This window comes from Toxorhynchites rutilus, chromosome 3 (assembly GCF_029784135.1).
Source record: "Toxorhynchites rutilus septentrionalis strain SRP chromosome 3, ASM2978413v1, whole genome shotgun sequence".
Taxonomy (NCBI): Eukaryota; Metazoa; Arthropoda; class Insecta; order Diptera; family Culicidae; genus Toxorhynchites; species Toxorhynchites rutilus.
Window position 1 is genome coordinate 231,125,339 of NC_073746.1, and position 22,939 is coordinate 231,148,277.

The following is a 22,939-nucleotide window of genomic DNA, read 5'->3' on the forward strand; positions in this document are numbered from 1 at the left end:
ATAATTTTAAGTATGTTAAATAAAGCGTCAAATTTCGATCAGAAATACGACATTTCTTTTTCCCCAACCCTATATAATTTTGTTGATAAAAACAATCAAGTCTATTATGAATTTTTGGATTAAAATTAATAATAACATGCCCTCAGAAATGTTGTCCTAAAAGGATTTTTCGATATTTGATTTCGTTGGAAACCCAACACCCAAAACCCAAAAGTATGAGGTCACCTCAAGGGACATGGTAATGCTGAACGAATTTTCAAACGTTTTTTTTATCGAAACCATGTTTTTCCCCCTGATGGTATCGATCTCGCAGGATATACTCGAAATTTATTATCCGCATGTAAAAATGAGTTATCATAGCCGTTGTTTTGATATCAAATTTTTATCGATTTTTTAACACATTGCGGACCGCTCACGAGATTTCTCGTGTGTCACGTTCCGTCTGTTACGGATGGATTACGAAATAACCCGTGTTTTCTACACTTGAAGGTTAAATACTTGGTTTTCCAAGAATCTAACAAGGCCTACCAATGGCTCGCCTTCGTCTCATCCACATTAAAGGAAACGATCTCATTCGTGGAAGAATTCGTGGAACAAATGAAGCGTTCAAATTAGCCCCAAAACGTGCGGTTTTTAATGTGTTATGAGCTTCTAAACGGCGATTTTTCATGAAAAATAACTCCGCCATTTTGGCATTTTTTTCTAATTTTCGAAAACTCCTATATAACGCTCTAGGCATTGTCTTGAGGTTTCAAAATATGATATAGAACGGTATATTTTATAGTCAACTGCGAAGCACTTACCAAGCAACCACAGTAAACTGTTAATTATGATGAGAACTGATGAAACACGGGAGAAATTTGAATATTTATAACAGGGTAAATTCTATGTGATCACGTTAAACAAACGTCAAACACAAACGATAGTGAGTAGTGATGTTGATTTTTTTCCTACTATATAATAATTCAAATGTAAATCTCAAATGAAGTGATATGGAAACCAAGGAATTACTTTAAAGAAGCAGTTGTGATTTTAATTTGATAGTTATATCATCAGTGTATGAAGCATTTCAAGATATTATAACAAAGTGTCCGAAATATGATGTTGTCCGAAATATGATTCAGAACGGTAGTGGTTTTCAGATTTTTATGAAAATTGGTAGTTTTGTTCTTTATCGCAAAGTATTAGGCCCGTTATTTTTTATTTTTTTCGTTGGAGTGCTCATTTCCATTTTAGGGTGGTCCGAAAAACAATCATCTTTTTTACAAAATCGTCTTTTTTTGAAAACGCATAACTTTTGTACTGATTTAGATGATCGACATATCAAATTGAAGCCAATGAGATAGTCTTCTCTATATTACACTTGCAAAAAGTTGGATACTGTTTCGGTAATTATTGATTGTAACCGTTTTTTATAGTTTACGTGTTTAAAGATAGAGAGCGCTATATTTTTTCATATTTTTTCATGACATCAAAGGTTGATTAAATGACTCAAAATGATTCAAAAATCAGCGATGTAATTTCTATCGTTTTTGTGTCATGATTTTTCGAAGTAAACTTGTTTTCAGTCTTCGTTCAATATTCCTATGCGACTAGGAACCATTTTTTTTCACATGTGTTTCGATTGTCTGAATCAGTTCAGCAGTTCAAAAGTTTATTTATGGACAGAAGGGGAAAAATGATTTTTTGAGGTCTCGCACAAGCAGTGATCGGGTGTAAACGCGTGTTCTGTCGCTCCGTGTTTAGCTTTGTTTTTTTGAGTAATAATAAATTTAGATTTTCCTTAAACAGCGGAACAGTGAGAGTGAGAAAATGGTGTTAATGTCCGAAAACATGTTCAACAAAATTGGTCTAGTAGGGTATATATGATTTATTAATTTTCCTTCCAGAAAGAAAACAAACCAGGTAAAACCAAGCTATTGTTTAAATCGGCTTCAAAATGTATATCACATTTATGCTAGAACGGATCCCTGCTAAAACCAGATAAAAAAGCATGAAGGTAAGCATCGTTAGTCCCATCAGTTTCGTTTGCTTTAACGAATGGATTGCGCTTCGGAATAAACCCCATCAAGTGGAGGGAAATAGCGAGTGTACCAACGAGAGATACGACTCAGTCATGCAGCAGCAACAACAACAAAAAATAACATGGCCACATACCGTCGTACTACAAAGAGGAAAATGTATTCTTTTTTTTACCATTCAACTTTCAACTTTGCTGATGCATTGAGTTCAGGTTGTATCTGAAAGCCAAGATATAATCAAATATTCCACGCCTCACGTAACGAAATAACGGCTCAGTCAAACGTGACGTATGGCATTGGAAGGGTTTCTTGGGCGAGAATCAGAAACAAGTTTTTAAAAAAATTAAATTGTCAACAATTTTATAAAAATCTTAAAAGAATAATTAAAAATCATGATCGAATTTTACTACGATTGTTATTACGTAGAGATGTATACCTTTGTGACACTTCTTCTCAGAATCAATCCTCTTTTCATTCCACCGTTTCATCGGAAAGTATTTGCAATCGTTGTTGCTCTTAGCAGCAACATCAAATCGATTCCTGTACACACGTATTGACAATTACTGACACATTTATTATCCATTTAGCTTTATAGTGTCGAGCTTCGTACATTTCTGCCTACATTGCACCGACAAGCAAAGCAAAAGCAGTCAGAAAAAAGAAATTGCAATCATGGCCAGACTCAGTCGCCGTCTTCCTTTTGAAATTCATATCCCTGGAGGGATTTCAGCGGAACGGGAAATTCCGGAAGTGTTTACATTTCATTGGGACTGTATCTTCAGAACATATACACAAGAAGTAAATTTCTGCTCATCTATACGAAGTGATTTTTTTATGATGAGAATCAGTCCAGCTATTGCACGCGGGTAATTCCAAACACGTGAGTCAACAAGCTCGAACTGTGATTTAGGAGATATGAAATTATGAGCGTTCGTATTTCACATTCCAATATAGCTTTGAACAAAAAAAAAGGAATAATGCATACTCTACTGTTTATCCTTCATCTAGTTGATATCTGAGAGAGAGGAGCCTGCTCGCGTTTGATGTGATCACGCGCGAACCAGTCACGGTGAACCAAGGGGAAGTATCGAAATATGTAGAAAATTTCAACATGACATTTTTTTGCAAGACGTTTTATGTGAAACTAATGTTGACGTCGGACTACATCTTTCATTTCTATACTGGGGTGTAAGTTCAAAGCTCCGAAAACGAGAGTGTTACATTGGAGGAACAGGATCTTGAGCAATAAACCCTCTTCACCGGTTGAAAGAAATGGTATGATAACCGCTTCATTCGAAAGATAAAATGTCTACGCGTTATATGTGTGTTACTTATTGATCCAAAAACTTGTTTCAATAGCTCAAAAATTGTTTTGAAAGCAAGCTATTGAAATCACAAAAATCTGTATATAAGTAGGTGCCAGCTCCACTCAATTATAATTGTACAGCCGTTAGATCATTTTGGAACAGTTACTGCTGCAAAAAAAAACAAACTTGCTGCTGTGAAGAAGGCGACCAGCAAGAAGAAAGCTGCTGCTACTGCTGGTGTGGCTGCCCGAAAGCAAAAGTCAAACAAATCCTCAAAAATCGTTGCATGCAAGCCGAAAACGTCGAACTCATAGAAATCAGTAGCAGCTTCGAAAAAACCTACTATCGCCACACATAACGCACAACACGAGAGAAAACAAGATAGTGTTTTCAGCAAATCTAATCCAATTCTTTTCAGAAAGAGTTTATCAAATACTGCGGTCAAATACATTCTTTTTCAATTTCTTCGATCAAGTGCGATCAACGTAAGATTACATCTTTCGAGCACTTATTAGGAGTACAGTGAATCTTGAGAAAGACAATTCATTCCTGCTCGACACTCGCACAAAAAATGTTCACTCATCAATGTCACAAACGGGAAGTGGGTGTTGTGAGGGAGGGCAGAGTGAGCGCAACATTTATGCAGACTGATTGGAAGCGACAGATATGTTGTATATGGGAAATGGTATACAAATTATATCACACATAAAGGGGAGAAAGAATCTTGACCCTTTTAGTTTTTTGGACAAGACTATTGGTTCACCTTCACTATCGGTCAATTCGATTGGATCTTCAGTGATACTAGTGCCTTGATTAAACCTGCATGTCAAATTTGAATATTGCATATGAATGGTCCATCAGTGATGGGCAGGAATATCATGGCAAAGATGACGAGAGACTGGTATTATAATTCTCATCTTCATCCGAATGCCTGTTAAAAATGCAGACACAGCATCCTTTTTAGTCAACCTAGTATTATTTCCATCGGACACAAACAAAATTCCCTCAAAATGCACCTGAGAGAAATCAATGTTGGCTATTTTCATTGGAAGATTAGCTCTTATTTTATGTATTCCACATACACACAGGTTTTTTTACGCGGGGGATACGTATCTCGTAAAAAAACCGCGTTAATTGGAAAATCCGCGTAAAAAACCTGGGTGTACGCTGCATATTCAAATTGCATCGGAGATAGACAATCATCGCCCACATTGCAAAAATCGATTCGTCGAGCTTGCAGCAATAGATCAACCTGGAACCAGTGAAAGAGTACAAGAATTCGCGTAAACTGAATGAACGATCGGAAAAAGTCACAAACGGGCCCAAAACACCCATAAATTCACACAAGATCTCCACCGACAAACAAATCAAAAAAGTCAGTTTGCTTCTAATTTTGGATTTTGTTTTAGAAATCATCGAAATAATTCTTTAGGACAACTATATCAAAATTATCAAAAGTAAAAAAATGTTTGAATGGGCCGATGCCGCCGAAGCCATGATGTGGGCTGACCTGGTACATCTTTTATTATTTCCTACATGATCAGTGTTCAAATTTTTACCCCCATATATTCCTGTTAGACGCAGTCCTTTGTCAAAAATCAAATCGGGAATAAAACGCACAAATGTACTCACTAACAAAGGTTCACGTCAAGTTTGAACACTTTTCTCATAAATGAATGACAACAACTTGCTTGATTGGAATTGTCAGTTTGGAATTTTCTTGATGAGAATGCGTAAAAAGAATAAGAAGAAAACAAACTATCTGTCATTCAGCTGGCTCCTCTCTCGCAGGTTGATATGAGTGTATTTTCTGCTAAATTCATACATCGATTTTTCCTCCTCAGCAAGATTCATAGAAAACCAGAAACCGATATCAATTAGCAACCTGAGAAATGTGTATATGACGAGGGCCTATACAACCAAACCTATAGCTTGGTACTGGGAAGAGCGTCTTGCCATCAATCCTACAAATCAACTTTGTCCGTGTATCGTATGCACGATTGAAACAAGAGGCTAATTTCCCATGGACTTGAGATTGTTTACGTATTATTGCGAAAGAGAAACAGTATACCGAATAATCCTGAAACAATATCACAAACAGTGTTTCATCGAAAAAGACCCTCAAATTGGATGTGATTCTGAGCATTGTATTTTGATGTGTATGTTTATGTTGACGTAAACAATTTTGAAAAGAAAACATATGTCATCGGTGAACCCTCATCACATAAACGGATCCTTTTTCCCAAAGAAATTCCCCAGATTTAGCTGCCCTTTCCCTTTCCGAGCCGCCCATCAATAATATTATTTAGTGAAACCCTTCGCCATTCAATAAAAACACTGCGTCACAGCAGCTTAGACAAAAATACCGAACAGTTGAGCAACTCGATAGGGGAAGGGAAAGCTGCTGATTAATGGAGAATGTTTTTGGAAATTGAGCATATAATCACGCTCATCACATTTTTCGCACAAACTGTTCGACGTTAAACGTTGTTTTTTTTCTTTCCTTCACAGATGGCAACTGGGCGCTGCCATCGGCGCTTGCTAGCAATCTGCACATTCCATATCGGATCGTGCTGGGCGATGATGACGGCGATTCACTGATGCTGCACGAAAGGGACGTCAGTGGAAGAGGTAAGTCATGGGACCGGTTCATAAAGAATCGATTGGTTATTTGAACGTAAACATATTGATTGTTTGGATAATTTCCAACTTATATCTACCGATAAAGGGCCTCACTAGGTAATGAAGTAAAAATTGCCCCAAACCAAATAACCAGCTCTAAAGAAAATATTATATAGGGTACACAATTAGAAGTTTTGACTATTTTTTGAGCCCCTATGTGGTTCACCATAGGATCTATGGTGAATGATCAATAGCTACGAGATAGAAATTTAAAAAAATACTGAAAATGCATCTTACTATGGTGAATTGAGAAATATTACAAAAAAAAATATTTTCAACAAGAATTTAAGTACTAAATTTTTTTTTTCAAAATTTAATTTTTTTCGCGGGTATTTACAAGTTTACTACTCCTCTAGTTCTTTTTTCAATGTATACTTACGCTTCTTCTAAATATATGTGATTTTTTTAGAATTTTTTTTTTTTTTATTAATCCGATTATTTTTACAGGCTCAGTTACATAAGTTTAATGGAGCCAAACTCTTCTTTTTTAGAATTTTAACGCGGTATAAAAATATATATACTACATAATCGCCGTATCGCTCGAGGCATTTTTCATAGCTTGGCACGAGTTTTTCTATTCCGAGCGCAAAGTGCGTAGCGTCCAACTTTTTGAAATACGATGTACCTGCGTCACGAATTTCTTCAGTGTTATCGAATCGTTGACTGCCGAACGCCTGTTTCATCACCGTACTATTATGAAGTTTCGGACCGCGATTAAGAACAAAACTGCGTTACGGCGATTATGTAGAAAAATAGAAAATAAAACGTAGATTACGAAAATCACCTCGTTTTTTGTCCTAACTATTTTTTTCCGCGATTTCTGAGGCACTGAAACTTATTTTTTGAACGACCCTCATATTTGCTTCGAACAATAGAAAACGATCTCACTGCAGTACGCATCAATTTAATTCGGGGTTTGAAAAATTGGTTTGAATCATTTCTGGCCTCAAAAGATGAACAGGTTTCATTCGAGAAATTCATAAATTACCAGAATGATGATGTGATGGAAAGCGACGATCAATGCTGTGTGATATATTCTTATTCACTATGTTTTTATTTTAAAAAAAATATAAATGAGACAATGGTTCTGTGCTACTAAAATTGAATCGATCTATTGACTTCAGTACACGGTGGACCGTTATCTGAGAAAAAGTATGATGATACGAAACCGACTCCCAAAAAGCAAGTCCGAAACCGATTAACGTTTTTGAAATTGTTGTTATTATTGTAAAAAAATTGTAATTGTAAGTAATGTAAAATGAGTAAAAAATAATTGAACATGTATTTTTAGACATGGAATGTATAATCAAATGAAAAACCGCAAGAACCAAAAGATGGTAAACTTTACATTAAGGAAAAAGGAAATATGTCACCAAACAACAAATTTGACAGTGTTGTGAAACCTAACTTTTAACACTACTGAAAATTCCCAGGATCCATGCGATCCATCTCATTTTATCTCTGTATATTCTCACTCATTACACTACACCGACTCTCTAAGGGGGCCATACAAATGAAGCACAAATGTTCTTCATTAATCGAGAATTAATCAAGCATATGAAACCAAATTTGACATGGTGAGGTTTTAGGGTGCAATACATGTTTTACGGTGCTTAGACACTCCACCCCCATCTCTAAGGGGGAGCTGCCATACAAATGAAACGAAACATGGCATGTGGAGGTTTTAGATTACAATAAATGGTTCTGTGGGGGTTAGATACTCCTCCCCCTCTCTTAGAGAGGCTGCCATACAAATAAAACACAAGTATCTGCATTACTCAGGAATTAATCAAGCAAACGAAACGAAATTTGGCATGTGGAGGTTTTAGAGTGCAATAAATGATTCTATGGTGGTTAAATACTCCTCCCCCTCTCTTAGGGGGGACTACCATAGAAATGAAACCCAAATTTCTGCATAACTCAAGAACTAATCAAGCAAATGGAACCAAATTTGGCATATGGAGGTTCTATGGAGCAACTGTTTTTACGGTGGTTTGACACTCCTTTCTCCTCTCTAAAGAGGGGGAGCGGGGAGAGTGCTGAACAACTCGAGAACTAAACAAACAAATGGAATCAAACTTAGCATATAGAGGTTTTAGGGATCGATAAACGTTTCTATGGTAGTTCGACACTCCTCCCCCTTCTCTAAAGGGGGGCTTCCATAAAATGAAAAACAAATTTCTGCATAACTCGAGAACTAATCAAGCAAAATGAGCCAAATTTGAGATGTGAGGGTTTTTGGATACGAGAAATATTTCTATGATGGTATGACACCCCTTCCTTCTCTGGAATGGAGAGGGGGTTCCATAGAAATAATGCACATATTCCAACCAAACATGACAATTGAAATTTTTCGGAAAACTCTGAAGGCGACAGCACTTTAGTATCGTTTGCATTCTGTTGGGGTTTTGTGTAGGTAACAATAACTCACACACGCTATCATGTTTTATGTTTTTATAAGTAGGGGAGATGGGAAAAACGGAAATATTAAGAAGAACTTTAATTATATCTTTTGAAATTCATGTTTTTCAAACCTCACTGTTGTTTCTTGCATTTCAATATACTGCTTTTCGAATTAATCGGACGAATGTTTTCAATGTTTTTCCTAAAATTAAAACAGACCGAAAAGTAGAACATTTTTTCGATGATTACTCACACGGACATATAGTGGAGGGAATATGGACAGGTATGTAATATTTACATATGTATATCTTCGCAAATTCATGAAAATAGGGGAACAGGGTTGAGAACTTATGAAAACTAACGATAAGATTAGTAAAAGTAAAAATTTCTAATTTCCCGATAATGTAAAGAATGGGTGGTGACAAGCCAAGTAATCCGAGTTAGCGCTGCCGGAGCCAAGCGCATATTTTTTACGAACCGTGCGGACGTCAACGTGTTAACATACGAAAATTCTATGTTACGAAAATTCATAAAAATGTTATGTTCCACAAAGTTTTCCAAAAATAGTTTTACCATTTTTGACTTATTTTTTGAATTTTCTACATGACTTCTATTTTATATGAAAAATTTTAAAAAAATAAAAAATATGTATTTTAGATATTGCAAATTAAAGTGTTTTTTTTTTGTAAATAAAAAAAATACTATTTTTTTTCTCAGTGTATATTTTTTCACGTCCAAACATCAATACTCTATAACTCTTTCTAGACACTATTATATTTTTATTAAATTATCAAAGATTTCTCTTACTAAAATCGATACGCCCTTTTCAAAAGTTACACTTAAGTCGAAAAATTCCCAATTGCTGTGGAAAAGTCATAATTCCTCCAAGCCAAACGGAATACAAACTTTCATTCGAATCAAACATACTCATGTTTTGTCATTTGTCGATTCCATTTGGAATTGCTCCATTAGAAATCATACCATGCACAACATATTCCATTTGATGGAAGGATAGGAATGATTTAAGGAACGAAAAATTTGAATGGTTGATCTTTTCCCACTGCCAGCGGCGAACAATCTATAAAAATATCACTATTTCACTAAAGCTACTAACAATCCTCCATAATGTGCGTACGACTTCCGAAATTTCTTCAACCTTTTTCATCAGGATTTATAACCCTAATGGCGGGTTTACATTAGGGAGATCTATAGCTATAGATGGATTTATTCACGCGAAAATAGATGTAAACCGGTGAGAATATATATGATACACTTCTTCGAGGTATGTATAACCACTATGATTAGAATAAATTCAGGCATATGTAAACGCTGGTGAATTTCTCACTGGTGAGAAATCACTAAAGTTGGATGCAGTTCTACTTCAGGTGAATAAATTCACCGAAAATATGAATATATCCATTATATAAGTTCGCACTAGTGTATACGGCTGATGCGATTTCTATGAATCTCATAATATTTCTTCACATGAATATATTCCTAGTCTAAACCCACCGTAAGAACGGTGCGCACTAGATCGTTGCTTACATATAAAAAACCACGCGCTCGGTATATCGTATCCATTTGAGCTCATGCTCGAAGGAGAATCTTAGAGGACAGCATGCGAAACAGTCATATCGATTAAAACACATCAAAATTTTATTAGTGCGGCATTCTACATCATTTCTCAAACTTGGGGTATAATTTCTACAGGTGAATTCTGAATCAAACAATTCATCGTGAATGATGCAAAAGAGTTATCATGATTGGTCCAATAAAAATCAATATTGAAAGAAGCATTAGGGTTGAAATACCGTGTAATCGAGAGAAATTCCGGAGATTATAAAAAATGCCGATGCTTATGAAAATGTTATTTCACATTTTACTATTTTTTTCCTTCCTATACTGAGCACCACGTGACCACAACATAATGGACGTGAAATAGACCTTCTTCCCATGGGTGGATCACAAATTGGTATATAACTAGACTTTTCCTTTACTCACTGACACATATGTACATAAACACAAATGATTTTATGTGCTCTGAGTGGGTAGCACTGTTTATGGCTGTCATCATTTGGTCTAAATCGGATGCGATACGTGGTTTTCGGACGAAGGTCTCGAGCAGTAAACGAACGTAAAATTTTGCGAGACCACAAGGAAGCTGCACAGTGTCAATTATGGGCTTGACCCATTCCTGGCCGTTGTCCCTGTGGTTCGGATGGTCACGACCGGCAGCACGATGTTGGTCACGGATGCTCGTTATGCATGTCGGTCTACGTGAATTCTAAAGCAAATCGTTGAATAATAGAATAGTGGCATCCGATCGAAAGTAATAGTTATATAAAGCAGATTCAAGACAATTTATGTAAGCTGTATCATAACCATTCAAATGCCATTGACAATTGGCTGAAGTGATTCATTGGGCATTCCTGCCGATACGGTTCATAGTAGCTGGTGTTCTAATGCGATTCCACTTTGACTCGCGGAAGGTATGCTGCTATTTGCTTGCTACTCGTAATTCAATTATCCCTCGGACTGGCCGGGGGTGAATTGGCACTATAGTTACCGCGCTTGACACCGTGCGGTGTGAATTAATAATGACCTCGCCGACGCCCGACGGTTGGTCAGGCACCCTGGTATGATCATCAGCGCACGAAACCAGAAAACAATGTAGTGAAATTGCTATATAATTATTTGGATCCAATCCCGGCAGTAACGATGTGTTGAGGATGGGAATTGGGTAAACATTTTCTCGTTATGCTTCCGCCCACTCATTTTCCCGATCGTATCATTTAACAACCGTATGAATTTACGTGCTGTCGGTTCGGTGCGCTTAATGATTTTTCGTATAAATTGAATATTTACATTTTCAAAGTGACATGCTTCATAATAACCAGCTAGGCGGTCACGAATTACAAATTTAATAGAGCGTGAAATAGGTTTTCCGACGAAGGAAAACATTCGTCGATGTTTCACGCTTCAGAGTGTCTCTCACTCTAGTTCACCCATTCTAGCGGTCCCGTCTATTTATGGAAATCATTCCAGAATTATTATTTCGAATTCTTGGCATCCGTCATGCCGGGATCGTTAACAATATTTTAATGGAGTGTGAAATGATGGTCTTTAAGTGTGGGAAGACAATCAAAGCTTCATATTTCGGAGTGCTTCTTTCAATCGCCAGTTAATGTTGTGTTGAATTGTTCGAGGACAAGAGACGCCGAGTGTCGAACAGCTTATTAGATTATTTTGACGAGTGAATCTCTATAACATGAATCATGAATGTCATGTGTCATCGCTCGATAATAGTTGTTAGTACAACCTGAAAATCATTCAAAAATATTTGGAAGCAACAAACTGAACTCAAAACCGCAGAGAGGAATAGAAAAACAATCGGCTTGTGACTTGGCTGCTGAATATTAAATAAAAACGACATGTCCGCATTACTGGGAATTGCTTCGCTTCCATTTCTATTCGATAGTTTGGATAGCGAAGTCATATCAACATTGACGATTCGCCGAAGCGATTCCAATTTGCAACTATTTTCCGGGTATTTTTTGATTGAAATTGTGATCCATGGAATAGATCAGCTTGATCATGCATTCCGATTGCTGGTTAAAATTATCGGAATGATGTCCTATATACGGAGAGTAACGCGATTTTTGGGAACATTGATTGTGTGGAATTATGATTAATGCCTTGCATGACAAATGCTTCAGATTTCAAGAATGCGTTTTTGGGTCTATGACCTGAAAAACTTGCTTCAATAGAATAAAAATCGTTTTGAAAACAGACTATTGCAATCAAAAAAATCTGTCTATAAACGGATGCCAGCTTGGAAATCCACTTAGTTATGATTGTGCAGTTGTTGGAGCATGTTATCGCTGTCAGCCAATGCACTGTGCTCTCTCTGACCAATCCCGTTTTTATTTCCTAAAGTGCTGAACGAAGCCTCTGAAAAAAAAAGTTTCGATAATAATATGTTGAGATTCTGGTGGACCGCTGGATTGCGACAGAATTCAATATGAAATTATTAGCTATAGAAAGGGGACCGCTGAAGAGGATCTGAAAGCGTGAGGTCCAAGAAAAGCGCGAAAAATCGTTACACTGATGCGGATAAACGACCGGTGAACTGTGGGGGATCCAAAACGAGTAAAAAAGGCCTGTGCTTGTTCAAGCAATTCAAAACTAGTTCTATATTTCGCATACAATACAGATGGGTTTACATAGGAATGCACAACAAAAGGCAATAGACAGAAGACCCAAATTGCGTAAGGGACAGATAGAGTAAATGAAAAATTCGCGAATCATTCCTTTGTTGGGGGACACAGTCCGTTTCTTCAGCTGCTGCTTCGAATAAGGTAGCGTCGCCCATTCTGGTACGAACAGGATCATTCTGGTTAAGTTAATGTTAAGTGATTAAGTTAATGTTAAATGGTTAACCCAACGTTAAGGAATGTTTCGAGTAAATTTTGCGAGTGCTCTTATGCTAATGAAAATGGTTGAAAGTCACATCGATCGCCATTTTTTAATGTTTTTCTGTCAACAATATCTAATACAAAGTATCAGAAGCTTCATGCAGACACAATTTTTGGTGTTAAAGATTGCGAATTACGATCTGCGGACACCATTGATTTTTTTTTTTTGTTATAAACAAAAAAAACAAAAAAAAATGTTGAGAGTGCCTCGAAAAGTTTGAATACGATAATTACGTGGAAAACTACGAAGACACGGAAAAAAGGTGACAAAGACGTTAAAGCTAGAGATTTTTCAAAATAGAAAAATCGCCTAAATATAATATAAAATATATGAAATCGAGATTTTCAAGAAAAATGTTTAATGCCAAATTTCTTAAAATTGCATAAAACGTTGAGATTTACTGTTATCTCGAATATTGTTTTTTGTTAAAAAATGACTATCTTTTTGTGTAGCTTTCAATGTTCATTAATTTTCATAAAATATTTTAAAACAATAAACGTGTATTTTGAAATGAAAAAAATCGTTTTTTCGTTTATATACATAGTATATGATTTTGTAGGTTAAAAATGGTCAAACAAATCGCCACATATTCCTATGAAATCACCATGTGTTAGAATGTGTCTCTGGCAGCTTTAGATAAATGATTATGAAATAATATTTTTAATAATTTAAATTCTGCATAACAATATCATTAGGATATATAAAAGCGATACACCGATATCGAAATGCATCGTAATCCGGACACTTAAGCGGTTACGATGATAACTTCAACTGCTAAAAAGATTGAAATATCATAGCATGAAAAATTACCATCTCTATAGAATGAGAAGGCTTTCATGTAAGTTATGAATCACAGAATTTCACATAATCATGTTATATTTGTTCAAAATGTGTAATTTTCTTAATTGTTCGTGATTTAAATTTTTTTTAATTCATAATTCGAATTCCGGACTTCTTCTGTAGAAACATTAAACCACAGTTTGATCTATTGTGGTGAATAATAAATTACGGACACATTTGCTTTTGATTCCGGACACTCTTATGCAACTTCTTCAATAAAAAGTCACAGGAGGGTTGTGTCCGAGACACGACCGCATAGTTGACGTATGATTCCGTTAGGCTTTCTGTTGATTTTGGATATGTTTGAAGAATTACATCGTTAAACTCTTTGATAATGATTTGGTGGCCCTGAAAAGGGCCGGTTTGTTTGGTTGTTGGATATTGTTTGTTCACTCCACCAGTGTTTACCGAGTGATGATGACAGAAGGATGGTAAACAATCGTTGGTTGGTGTGTATCAGATAAAAGTTACCGAAGTGGAACGAGATATGATGATAACCGTTCTCTGTGATCCTAGACGAGATGCCTCCTGTGTTATGTATGGATGAAATAAATAAAAAAAAACTCATCAATGTAATATAAAATAATTACCAATACCGAACACAATTATTGACTTTTCTCATCAGTATAAAAATGTTTTTTTTTAAATAGAGAAAACATATTTGAAATGGAAAAGGTAATTTTCTTTTATGCTTTTTACTTTCTGAGTATTTATTCAACACAATGCGAATTTTAATTGGACTAACAACACTATGTAGAGCATATGGGAAATCACTTTTTCTAATATTTCTTCACTTTTCCAATTTTATCGCCCTATAAACTTTCTTTGGGTGAAAATGAACACAACAAAACAGACAGCTTGAACCAAACGACCCGTTCACGAGCACACCTTGATTTTTATTTTAGCATACATTAAATCGTATAACTATCGTATATAGAGCATCGAATATCTGATATTTTGGGTGGTATATGATGCGCCCAAATAGCATATACAGTAAGTTACCTCTAATCCTCGACATACCGAGGCACTACTCAGTGTCGCATTAGAGGTGATTGGCCTGTAATTGGACATTCACAATGATAGTGGTACTATGTCGACGTCTTGTGGCGACTTCTAATCTGGGGCCATACTTCGGGTACCAAACTCGATGTTCACAAAATATCCAATTAGAGATGGAAAAGTCCTATTAAAGGGTGTGTCACATCAAATTGCATCACGGAAAAAACGCTGTAGAAATTTAATTTTTAGGAATTATATCTTCAGCTTTCGCTTATAATCAGATAAGAGTGTATAGATCACGTTGGCCATGCTTCACTGTCAATTTTTCGTAAATTTGGAAAAATGCCGTCGAACGAAAAAGAGCGTCGTGAATTAATCCTGTGCACACATTTCGAGAATCCCATCGGGACATCGGTAAGATGCTGGGAATCGTCCAATCCACGGTCAGCAGAGTACTAAAACGATACTTCGAGAACCTAACCATCGACCGGAAGGTGAAGAACGGCAAAAATGGATGCTCCGTCAGTGAAAAAGATCACAAGCGCGTAGTTAAGCAGTTTAGACGTGATCCGAGAAGTTCGGTCCGAGATGTCGCCAATAAGCTGAATTTGTCAAGTTCATTCGTCCAGCGGACCAAGCAGCGGGAGGACCTGCGTACATACAAGGTTCAGAAGGCTCCTAACCGCGACGAAAGGCAAAACATGGTGGGGAAGACGCGAGCCCGGAAGCTGTACACCGAAATGCTGACGGAGCCGCATTGCCTGGTAATGGACGACGAATCCTACGTCAAAGCGGACTTTCGTCAGCTGCCGGGCCTGTTGTTCTTCTCCGCAGAGGACAAATTCAGCGTTCCGGAAGAGATTCGCAAGCAGAAACTATCCAAGTTTGCCAAAAAGTACATGGTGTGGCAAGCGATCTGCTCTTGCGGAAAACGGAGCGCCCCCTTCGTGATGACCGGCACGGTAAACGGGCAGGTTTACCTTAAGGAGTGCCTACAGAAGCGCTTACTACCACTATTGAAGCAGCACGAGGGCCCGACCATTTTCTGGCCGGATCTCGCTTCGTGCCACTATTCAAAGGACGTGTTGGAGTGGTACGAAGCCAACGGGGTCCCCTTCGTGCCAAAGGAAATGAACCCGCCCAACGCGCCGGAGCTTCGCCCAATAGAGAAATATTGGGCGATTATGAAGCAGGCCCTCCGGAAGAACCCAAAAGTTGTCAAATCGGAGGCGGACTTCAAGAGAAAATGGATTTCTGTTCAAAAAAAACTACAACCTGACGTTGTACAGAACCTTATGGACGGGGTAAAGAGGAAGGTGCGAGCATACGGGCTTGGGCTCGAAGTATGAATAAAATGAAAATGCCAAAAGTTGTTTAATAGTTTTTATTTTACTGTCTAAAATTTTCAAAAGGATCGGTCTACTGGGCGAATTTCTACAGCGTTTTTTCCGTGATGCAATTTGATGTGACACACCCTTTATTTTAAGAACTCGTTAAATTTGTCGAAAGACACCACCCACCGTTTGCTAACACAGTTCACGGCAATATGCTCCATGATGATCTCGTGCGCCTGTGACCATTGCTTACCTTCATGCATCAACTTGTATCACCGAATTTGTTCCACAGCACAGTTCGTTGCCAAAGAAGCGAAAGAAAAATTTCGACATCCATATCACTTGTAAATTCTGAATTGATTTCAAAATCAACAAACAAACGTCAATAGCACACACACATATTAATTCAAGGGGATAAAAATTGCCTGAATTGTACTAATACCACAGCAGTGGAACTCCATACAATTCACTAACTAAAAAGTGTCCACATTTTCATCGCTTGTTTACGTGAAGAATATAATTTTTTCAGGCACACTTGATTTGAGTGTGTATGGATTTCTAGCTGTCTTGACGCAAGGTCTTTAATGAAGAATGATAAGATGGGAAGGTTGATATAACCATGTTTATAATTGAATAAGTTTATTCAAATCAGATTTAACGAAATTTGATAGAGCAATTAAAAAAGGAATGTTTTTTTCAATATTTTTCTGAGATGGTTATTAAAATTATTTATTATTTACCCACCTCGCACCCCCCCATTATTTGTTAATTTTTCCTGCTTTTCGTGCTTTGACCTATCATTTTGACAATATGTTTTTGAGGTTTAAAATTGCGACAAGATATAAATCTGGGGTGAAAGAGCGAATTGTGGAAAATTAAGTGGCATATTTTTTAAACTTTATTAAAGTTTTTCTGTAGTATTTAATTTCTGAGTTTGTTTAAATGACCGACTGAAGTTGATCCAATAAGATTTTATTTGATATGTCGATTTTTGAAATCGACTCAATGGTTGAAAAGTTATGACGTTTTGGAAGAAATCTTACTTACTTAATCATCAATAGGCCCCAGTGGCATGTGCTGTACACAAAAGTCGTCTCCATTCACATGAATTTTATATTTTTTTCCAATTCTCAACTTTCAAACTTTTTTTAAGGACATATCATATTTTTCTATTAATCCGCAAACATGCCTAGTAGTTACATAAAAAAAACAAGCTCATAAACGACAAAAAGAGTCTTCGATTGTATATTTTTTATATATATTTTACAGTTTTACAGTACAAATTCACTTATTGGCGCTTTTTTAGTTGGAGTGCTTTTAAATTGGCGGTTCTTTGCTAGTCTTAGAGTGTTAAACTCAAAAAATGAAGGCACAGTATAAAAGTTTCTAGTTTTGCAGTTTGTTTGACAAATATTTTAGAAACATATTAGGCTGTCAAAAAAGTCCTGCGGTATTTCCGCGAGGTGTCGTTGTAAGCGCGTAGTTCTAGTTGTATTCATTGTATCGAGTCATACTATAGCTTGTTGGAAAGGTATTTTTGCGCGCTATAATATAGTCCTTGACAGTGTTTTGTTGGTTAAGTCGTTCGTGAGTTATAGTGTCGCAAATATGGAGCAAAATAAAGAGAAAATCCGACATATTTTACAGTACTACTATGACAAAGGCAAAAATGCATCTCAAGCTGCCAATAAAATTTGTGCAGTTTATGGATCCGATACAGTTTCCATTTCCACCGCACAACGATGGTTTCAACGTTTTCGTTCTGGTGTAGAGGTCGTCGAAGATGCGCCACGCTCCGGAAGGCCTGTCGTCGAAAATTGCGACAAAATAGCTGAATTAGCCGAGAAAGACCGGCATAGTAGCAGCCGTAGCATCGGCCAAGAGCTGGGGATAAGTCATCAAACCGTTATTAACCATTTGAAGAAGCTTGGATTCACAAAGAAGCTCGATGTATGGGTGCTACACACGTTGACGCGAAAAAACATCTTTGACCGTATCGACGCATGTGAATCGCTGCTGAATCGCAACAAAATCGACCCGTTTCTGAAGCGAATGGTGACTGGCGATGAAAAGTGGGTCACTTACGACAACGTGAAGCGCAAACGGTCGTGGTCGAAGCCCGCTGAAGCGGCTCAGACGGTGGCCAAGCCCTCATTAACGGCCAGGAAGGTTCTGCTGTGTGTTTGGTGGGATTGTCAAGGAATAATCTATTATGAGCTGCTTCCCTATGGCCAAACGCTCAATTCGGACCTGTACTGCCAACAACTGGACCGCTTGAAGGTAGCACTCATGAAGAAGAGGCCATCTTTGATAAACAGAGGCCGCATTGTCTTCCATCAGGACAACGCTAGGCCACACACTTCTTTGGTGACGCGCCAGAAGCTCCGGGAGCTCGGATGGGAGCTTCTTTTGCATCCGCCGTATAGTCCGGACCTTGCACCAAGTGACTACCACCTGTTTTTGTCCATGGCGAACGAGCTAGGTAGTCAGAAGTTAGCCACAAAAGAGGCCTGTGAAAATTGGCTATCCGAGTTTTTTTGCCAATAAGAAAGCGAGCTTCTATAACAGGGGTATTATGAAGTTTGCATCTCGTTGGGAACAAGTCATCGAACAAAACGGCGCATATTTGACTTAAAACAGATGATTGTAACTAATTTTATGAACAAATGAAAATTCAAAAAAAAATACTTTTACTTAAAAATACTTTTTTGACAGCCTAATATATACAAATATAAAGTGAATTATATCACATCCACTATTCAAGAAAGTTGATGATACTTTTATTTTCTAGCATCAATCCAAATGCAGTAATCCTAATTATTATTATGGCCGCACTAAAAGACATGAAAAACAACAAGAAAAACGCCAACTTTGAAATTTTTTAACTATTGCAGTATTACTTCAGCCATTCCATGCCAAACTGATATAGTGGTTTTCGTATTTTCGTGAAAATTGGTAGCTTGTTTTCGTTATGGTAAAACATTGAACCTGCATTTTTTTTTGGGTGATTCGATTTTTTTCACTTTGCCCAAAAATGACTTTTATCAAAAAGTCATAACATTCGAACCACTAAGCCGATTCAGATGATCGACACATCAAATTGAAGTTAATTAGCTAGTTCGTAATTATTAATTGTATCCATTTTTTATAGTTCACATGGTTTCGGCACCAACGGCGCTATAAGTTTCTATATATTTTTTTGAAAACTGAGGATTTTTTACACATTTACTTTTTTTACTCAGAATCAGATGTGTTCTTTTTTTCTTTTTTGAGTTATAATTTTAACCGAGATGATCGATTTATCAAATTAAAGCCAATGAGCTAGAATTTTTAGGAAACATAATGCACTTGCGAAAAAAATTAATTATGTTTTCGTGATTAATAATTGTATTTGTTTTTTTATAGTTTACATGGTTTCGGGACCAAGGGCGCTATATTTTTAATATTTTTTTCGTGAAACCTTCACTTAACACAGTAAAAAATCAGAGGTGTGTTCTTTTTCGTTTTTAAGTTATGATTTTTCAAAGTTAACATGTTTTTAAGCTTCGTTCGATCATCCTATGCGATAAGACTATTTATATGCGTATAGAATTCCCCTTTTTGCAAGTGTGAAATTATTGACTTCATTTAACTATGTCGATTATCTGAATCGGTTCAGTAGATCAGTTTTATGAGACATGAATTTTTGAAAAACGAAATTTTTGGAAAAAAGGAGAAAAATGATTTAGTTCGGTTAAATTTGAAAAACCATAATTTAAAAACGAAGAAGAACACATTTTGGATGTTCTATAAGAAATCCTCAGCTTTCGAGAAAAAATATCAAAAAATATTGCGCCCTTGGACAATGAAAACTATAAAAAACAAATACGATCAATAATTAAGGAAACAAAATTATTTTTTCTTGCAAATATAGTATTTTTTTTAAAAAGACTAGCTAACTGGCCAATTTGATATGTTGATCATCTGAATCGGTTTAGTAGTTCAAAAGATATGAGTTTTTGAAGAAAGTTATTTTTGAAAAAAGGGGAAAAACTAGATTTTTCGAACCACCCTAAAATGGAATGGGATCTTACATTTTGCGATAAGGAACAAAACTACTAATTTACACGAAAATCTGAGAATGGAATATATATAACACTAAAAAAATATAGTTCGGTGTTAATTTCCCCGGCAACAAAAAAGCTGATTATTAGAAACTAATTGATGTTAACTTTACATTACCTAGTCGTATAATTATTGTATCATTCAATTTATTTCGATGAGAATGCTTTAAAATATTTCAACTGATGCTCTTGCCACATTTTAATTTTTTTTATTCAATGTCCAGTTTCTATGGCGAATCTTCATTCGTTAATTACACATTTGGTGGAATACATATATATATATATATATATATATATATATATATATATATATATATATATATATATATATATATATATATATATATATATATATATATATATATATATATATATATATATATATATATATATATATATAATTCAATTTTCAGTTCGTAGCGACCTATTATCATATGCACTCTTCTCTTTTTTCGCCTGCTTTGTCATGGCTCGGATGGTTGTCTATCCCATTCGACGTGTTTATCATGATGATGCTAACATTAATTACATTATATACGCCACAAATCGTTGCCACTTTTTTCTCTCATGTTCCAATTCTCTTCTCTGCTAATACTAACAGACATGACAAACAACTGTCAATTCACGTTGATGGCATGGAGTTTCGTGTTCAGCTTTTGGAAAATGATAGTGATTATGGATTTTCAGGTGCAGTAAACACATGTTTTAAAAATAAAAGTATGAATGAAAATTAACTTCTTCTTATGAAGTATGTTCTTTATGTAATAGAGTAACACCTTCTTTTGCAAGTGGGTAAAACGCCCTGAACAAGAATTGTGTTTGATACTGATTTCATATTACCATGATGGGTTTAGTGAACATGTCAAGAAAATTATACAAAAATGGCTAATTAAGAATCAGTACTACGGGTTTTAAGTAATCAAATAACATAAAGTAGAAATTTTCATTAAAAATTTAAACAACTTAAAACTGTCTTAAGATCTGCTAAGCTTATAGAGAATGATTTGCTTTCCCAAACCGAAGTCTCCACCAGACGTCGACACAGTGCTACTGTTATCGCGTATCATTCTTGTCCGGTCGCCGGACATTTTAGTTGCAGTAGACGGCTGCATCACGGCGCCGTAAAGAGGTTGGTACGGTCGAAATTTGCCATTTGGGAAATTTGCCGGTCTGGCTGAAACCGGATAATGTGCGATTCACATAGAACGTTATGGAGAAGAACGTCTACGTTCAGTCAACGTCTCCACCAATTCACACATGCAGTGTGTGAATTGCCCGTCACGTCAAATGTCAAACGAATGATTTATTTAATGTTATTTATGGTATCGCCACCTACAACAATTTTAAATTGCAATGCACTCTTTCGAACCAACATACCTAGAATCTGTCCTAAATTTTGAAAAATTCAATGAAAATCATTGAATTTAAATGCTTGAACCCCGTAGTCCGAACCTTATTCAACAATAATAATATATATATACTATTTCTCTCAGCTAGTCGCGAATGATTTTCACTCCGAAATTTGGAACTAAGAGAAATGTTGGCATAAAAAGTACAGTAAGTTACTTATAATGCGACATACCGAGGCACCACTTAGTGTCGCATTGGAGGCGATTTTGATCAGTAATTGGACATTCGCGACTGGTGGCGACTTTCAATGTGGGGCCATAATTTGGGCCCCGAACTCAATGTTTACAGAATGTCCAATTAGAGGTAAAAATGTCCAATTAAATGTGTTGCATCACAGGTCTGTCCAATTAGCTGAATGTCGAATCAGATGTAAATTACTGTACAACCAAAATCAAAACAAAAGCCGAGACACAAATCCCAGACAAAAACCCAAGGAACCGTTCCTCTCCGTCGATTATTCTTTTCTACAAATCCTACCGGTCGTTCTCGTTGAACGTATACTGACGGGTCGTACGTTGCCGGTGTATGTGAATGTTTTCATATTAATTGCATGGTAGAATAACTGACGTAACGTGACGTGACGGGACGTGAACGTGACGTGGATGTTGTATGTGAATCGCACTTAATGTGTAATCGGCCTAAATTGATACAATAATAACTGTCTGTCAGCAGTTACTAACAATTGATCAAATAACTGGACGCATTGCAAAATGTACCCAACAGGGAAATAAAAATATCAGTCACATTAATTCAACATGCAAAAAAGTGTTATTAGTTTTGGTATTATATTGAATGTGATGAAAAAGTGTCCGGATTCAAAAGCAATCACTATCACTATGTTATTTATGTTATTACTGTACCTCAATACTCCGAAAACCGCGACGATAACAAGATACTCTGAAAATGCTAAATCCTGGATGGTTGCCGTATCGGTAATCTTAGCCGTCGCAATCTTCAGTTATTCAGTTGCTTTCTCGGTTTCATCGTCTGCTGTAAGAGATTTCGGAAACAATAAGCAGGGAAAGGAACCACCGTATCATCGTTTCTCGCAAAGGAAAACACATCCATCTCAAATGAAAACAGCAGTCGTAAGTCTCTATCGCTAACAACATCATTACTGGGATGCAGATTCAAAAGTTTTCTCTCTGATAAGAAAACTTTCTGTTCACTAAATTTTTGATTAAGGCATAAACAAAAAAGCATCATTCCGCACAAATTAATGTTATGAATAACTTTGTGTGGAAGGAATCTTTCGCAATGCCAAGCAATTTTTAATGATGACACAAAAGATAAATATGATGTAGGATGACGAAACCCCTTTTCCTGAGATGCAATCTCTTCTGCAACCTGGTGGAGCCACGTGT

General features: G+C 36.4%; 1 protein-coding gene across 6 annotated transcripts in view; it reads left to right on the plus strand.

Annotated features, from left to right (window-relative positions):
• Positions 1-22,939, plus strand: part of LOC129775073 (uncharacterized) — a 237,057-nt gene that overhangs the window by 101,331 nt on the left and 112,787 nt on the right. For 5 of the 6 annotated variants that reach the window (XR_008742849.1, XM_055779312.1, XM_055779314.1 and 2 more), the window contains exon 5: positions 5,840-5,959. Coding sequence is in view for 5 of the 6 variants with exons in the window: in XM_055779312.1 (XP_055635287.1) it covers positions 5,840-5,959 (120 nt within the window). In the remaining variant the exon portion in view is untranslated. Of the gene's footprint in view, positions 1-5,198; positions 5,488-5,839; positions 5,960-22,939 lie in introns of those variants that run through there. The other variant, XM_055779316.1, reaches the window with a different exon arrangement.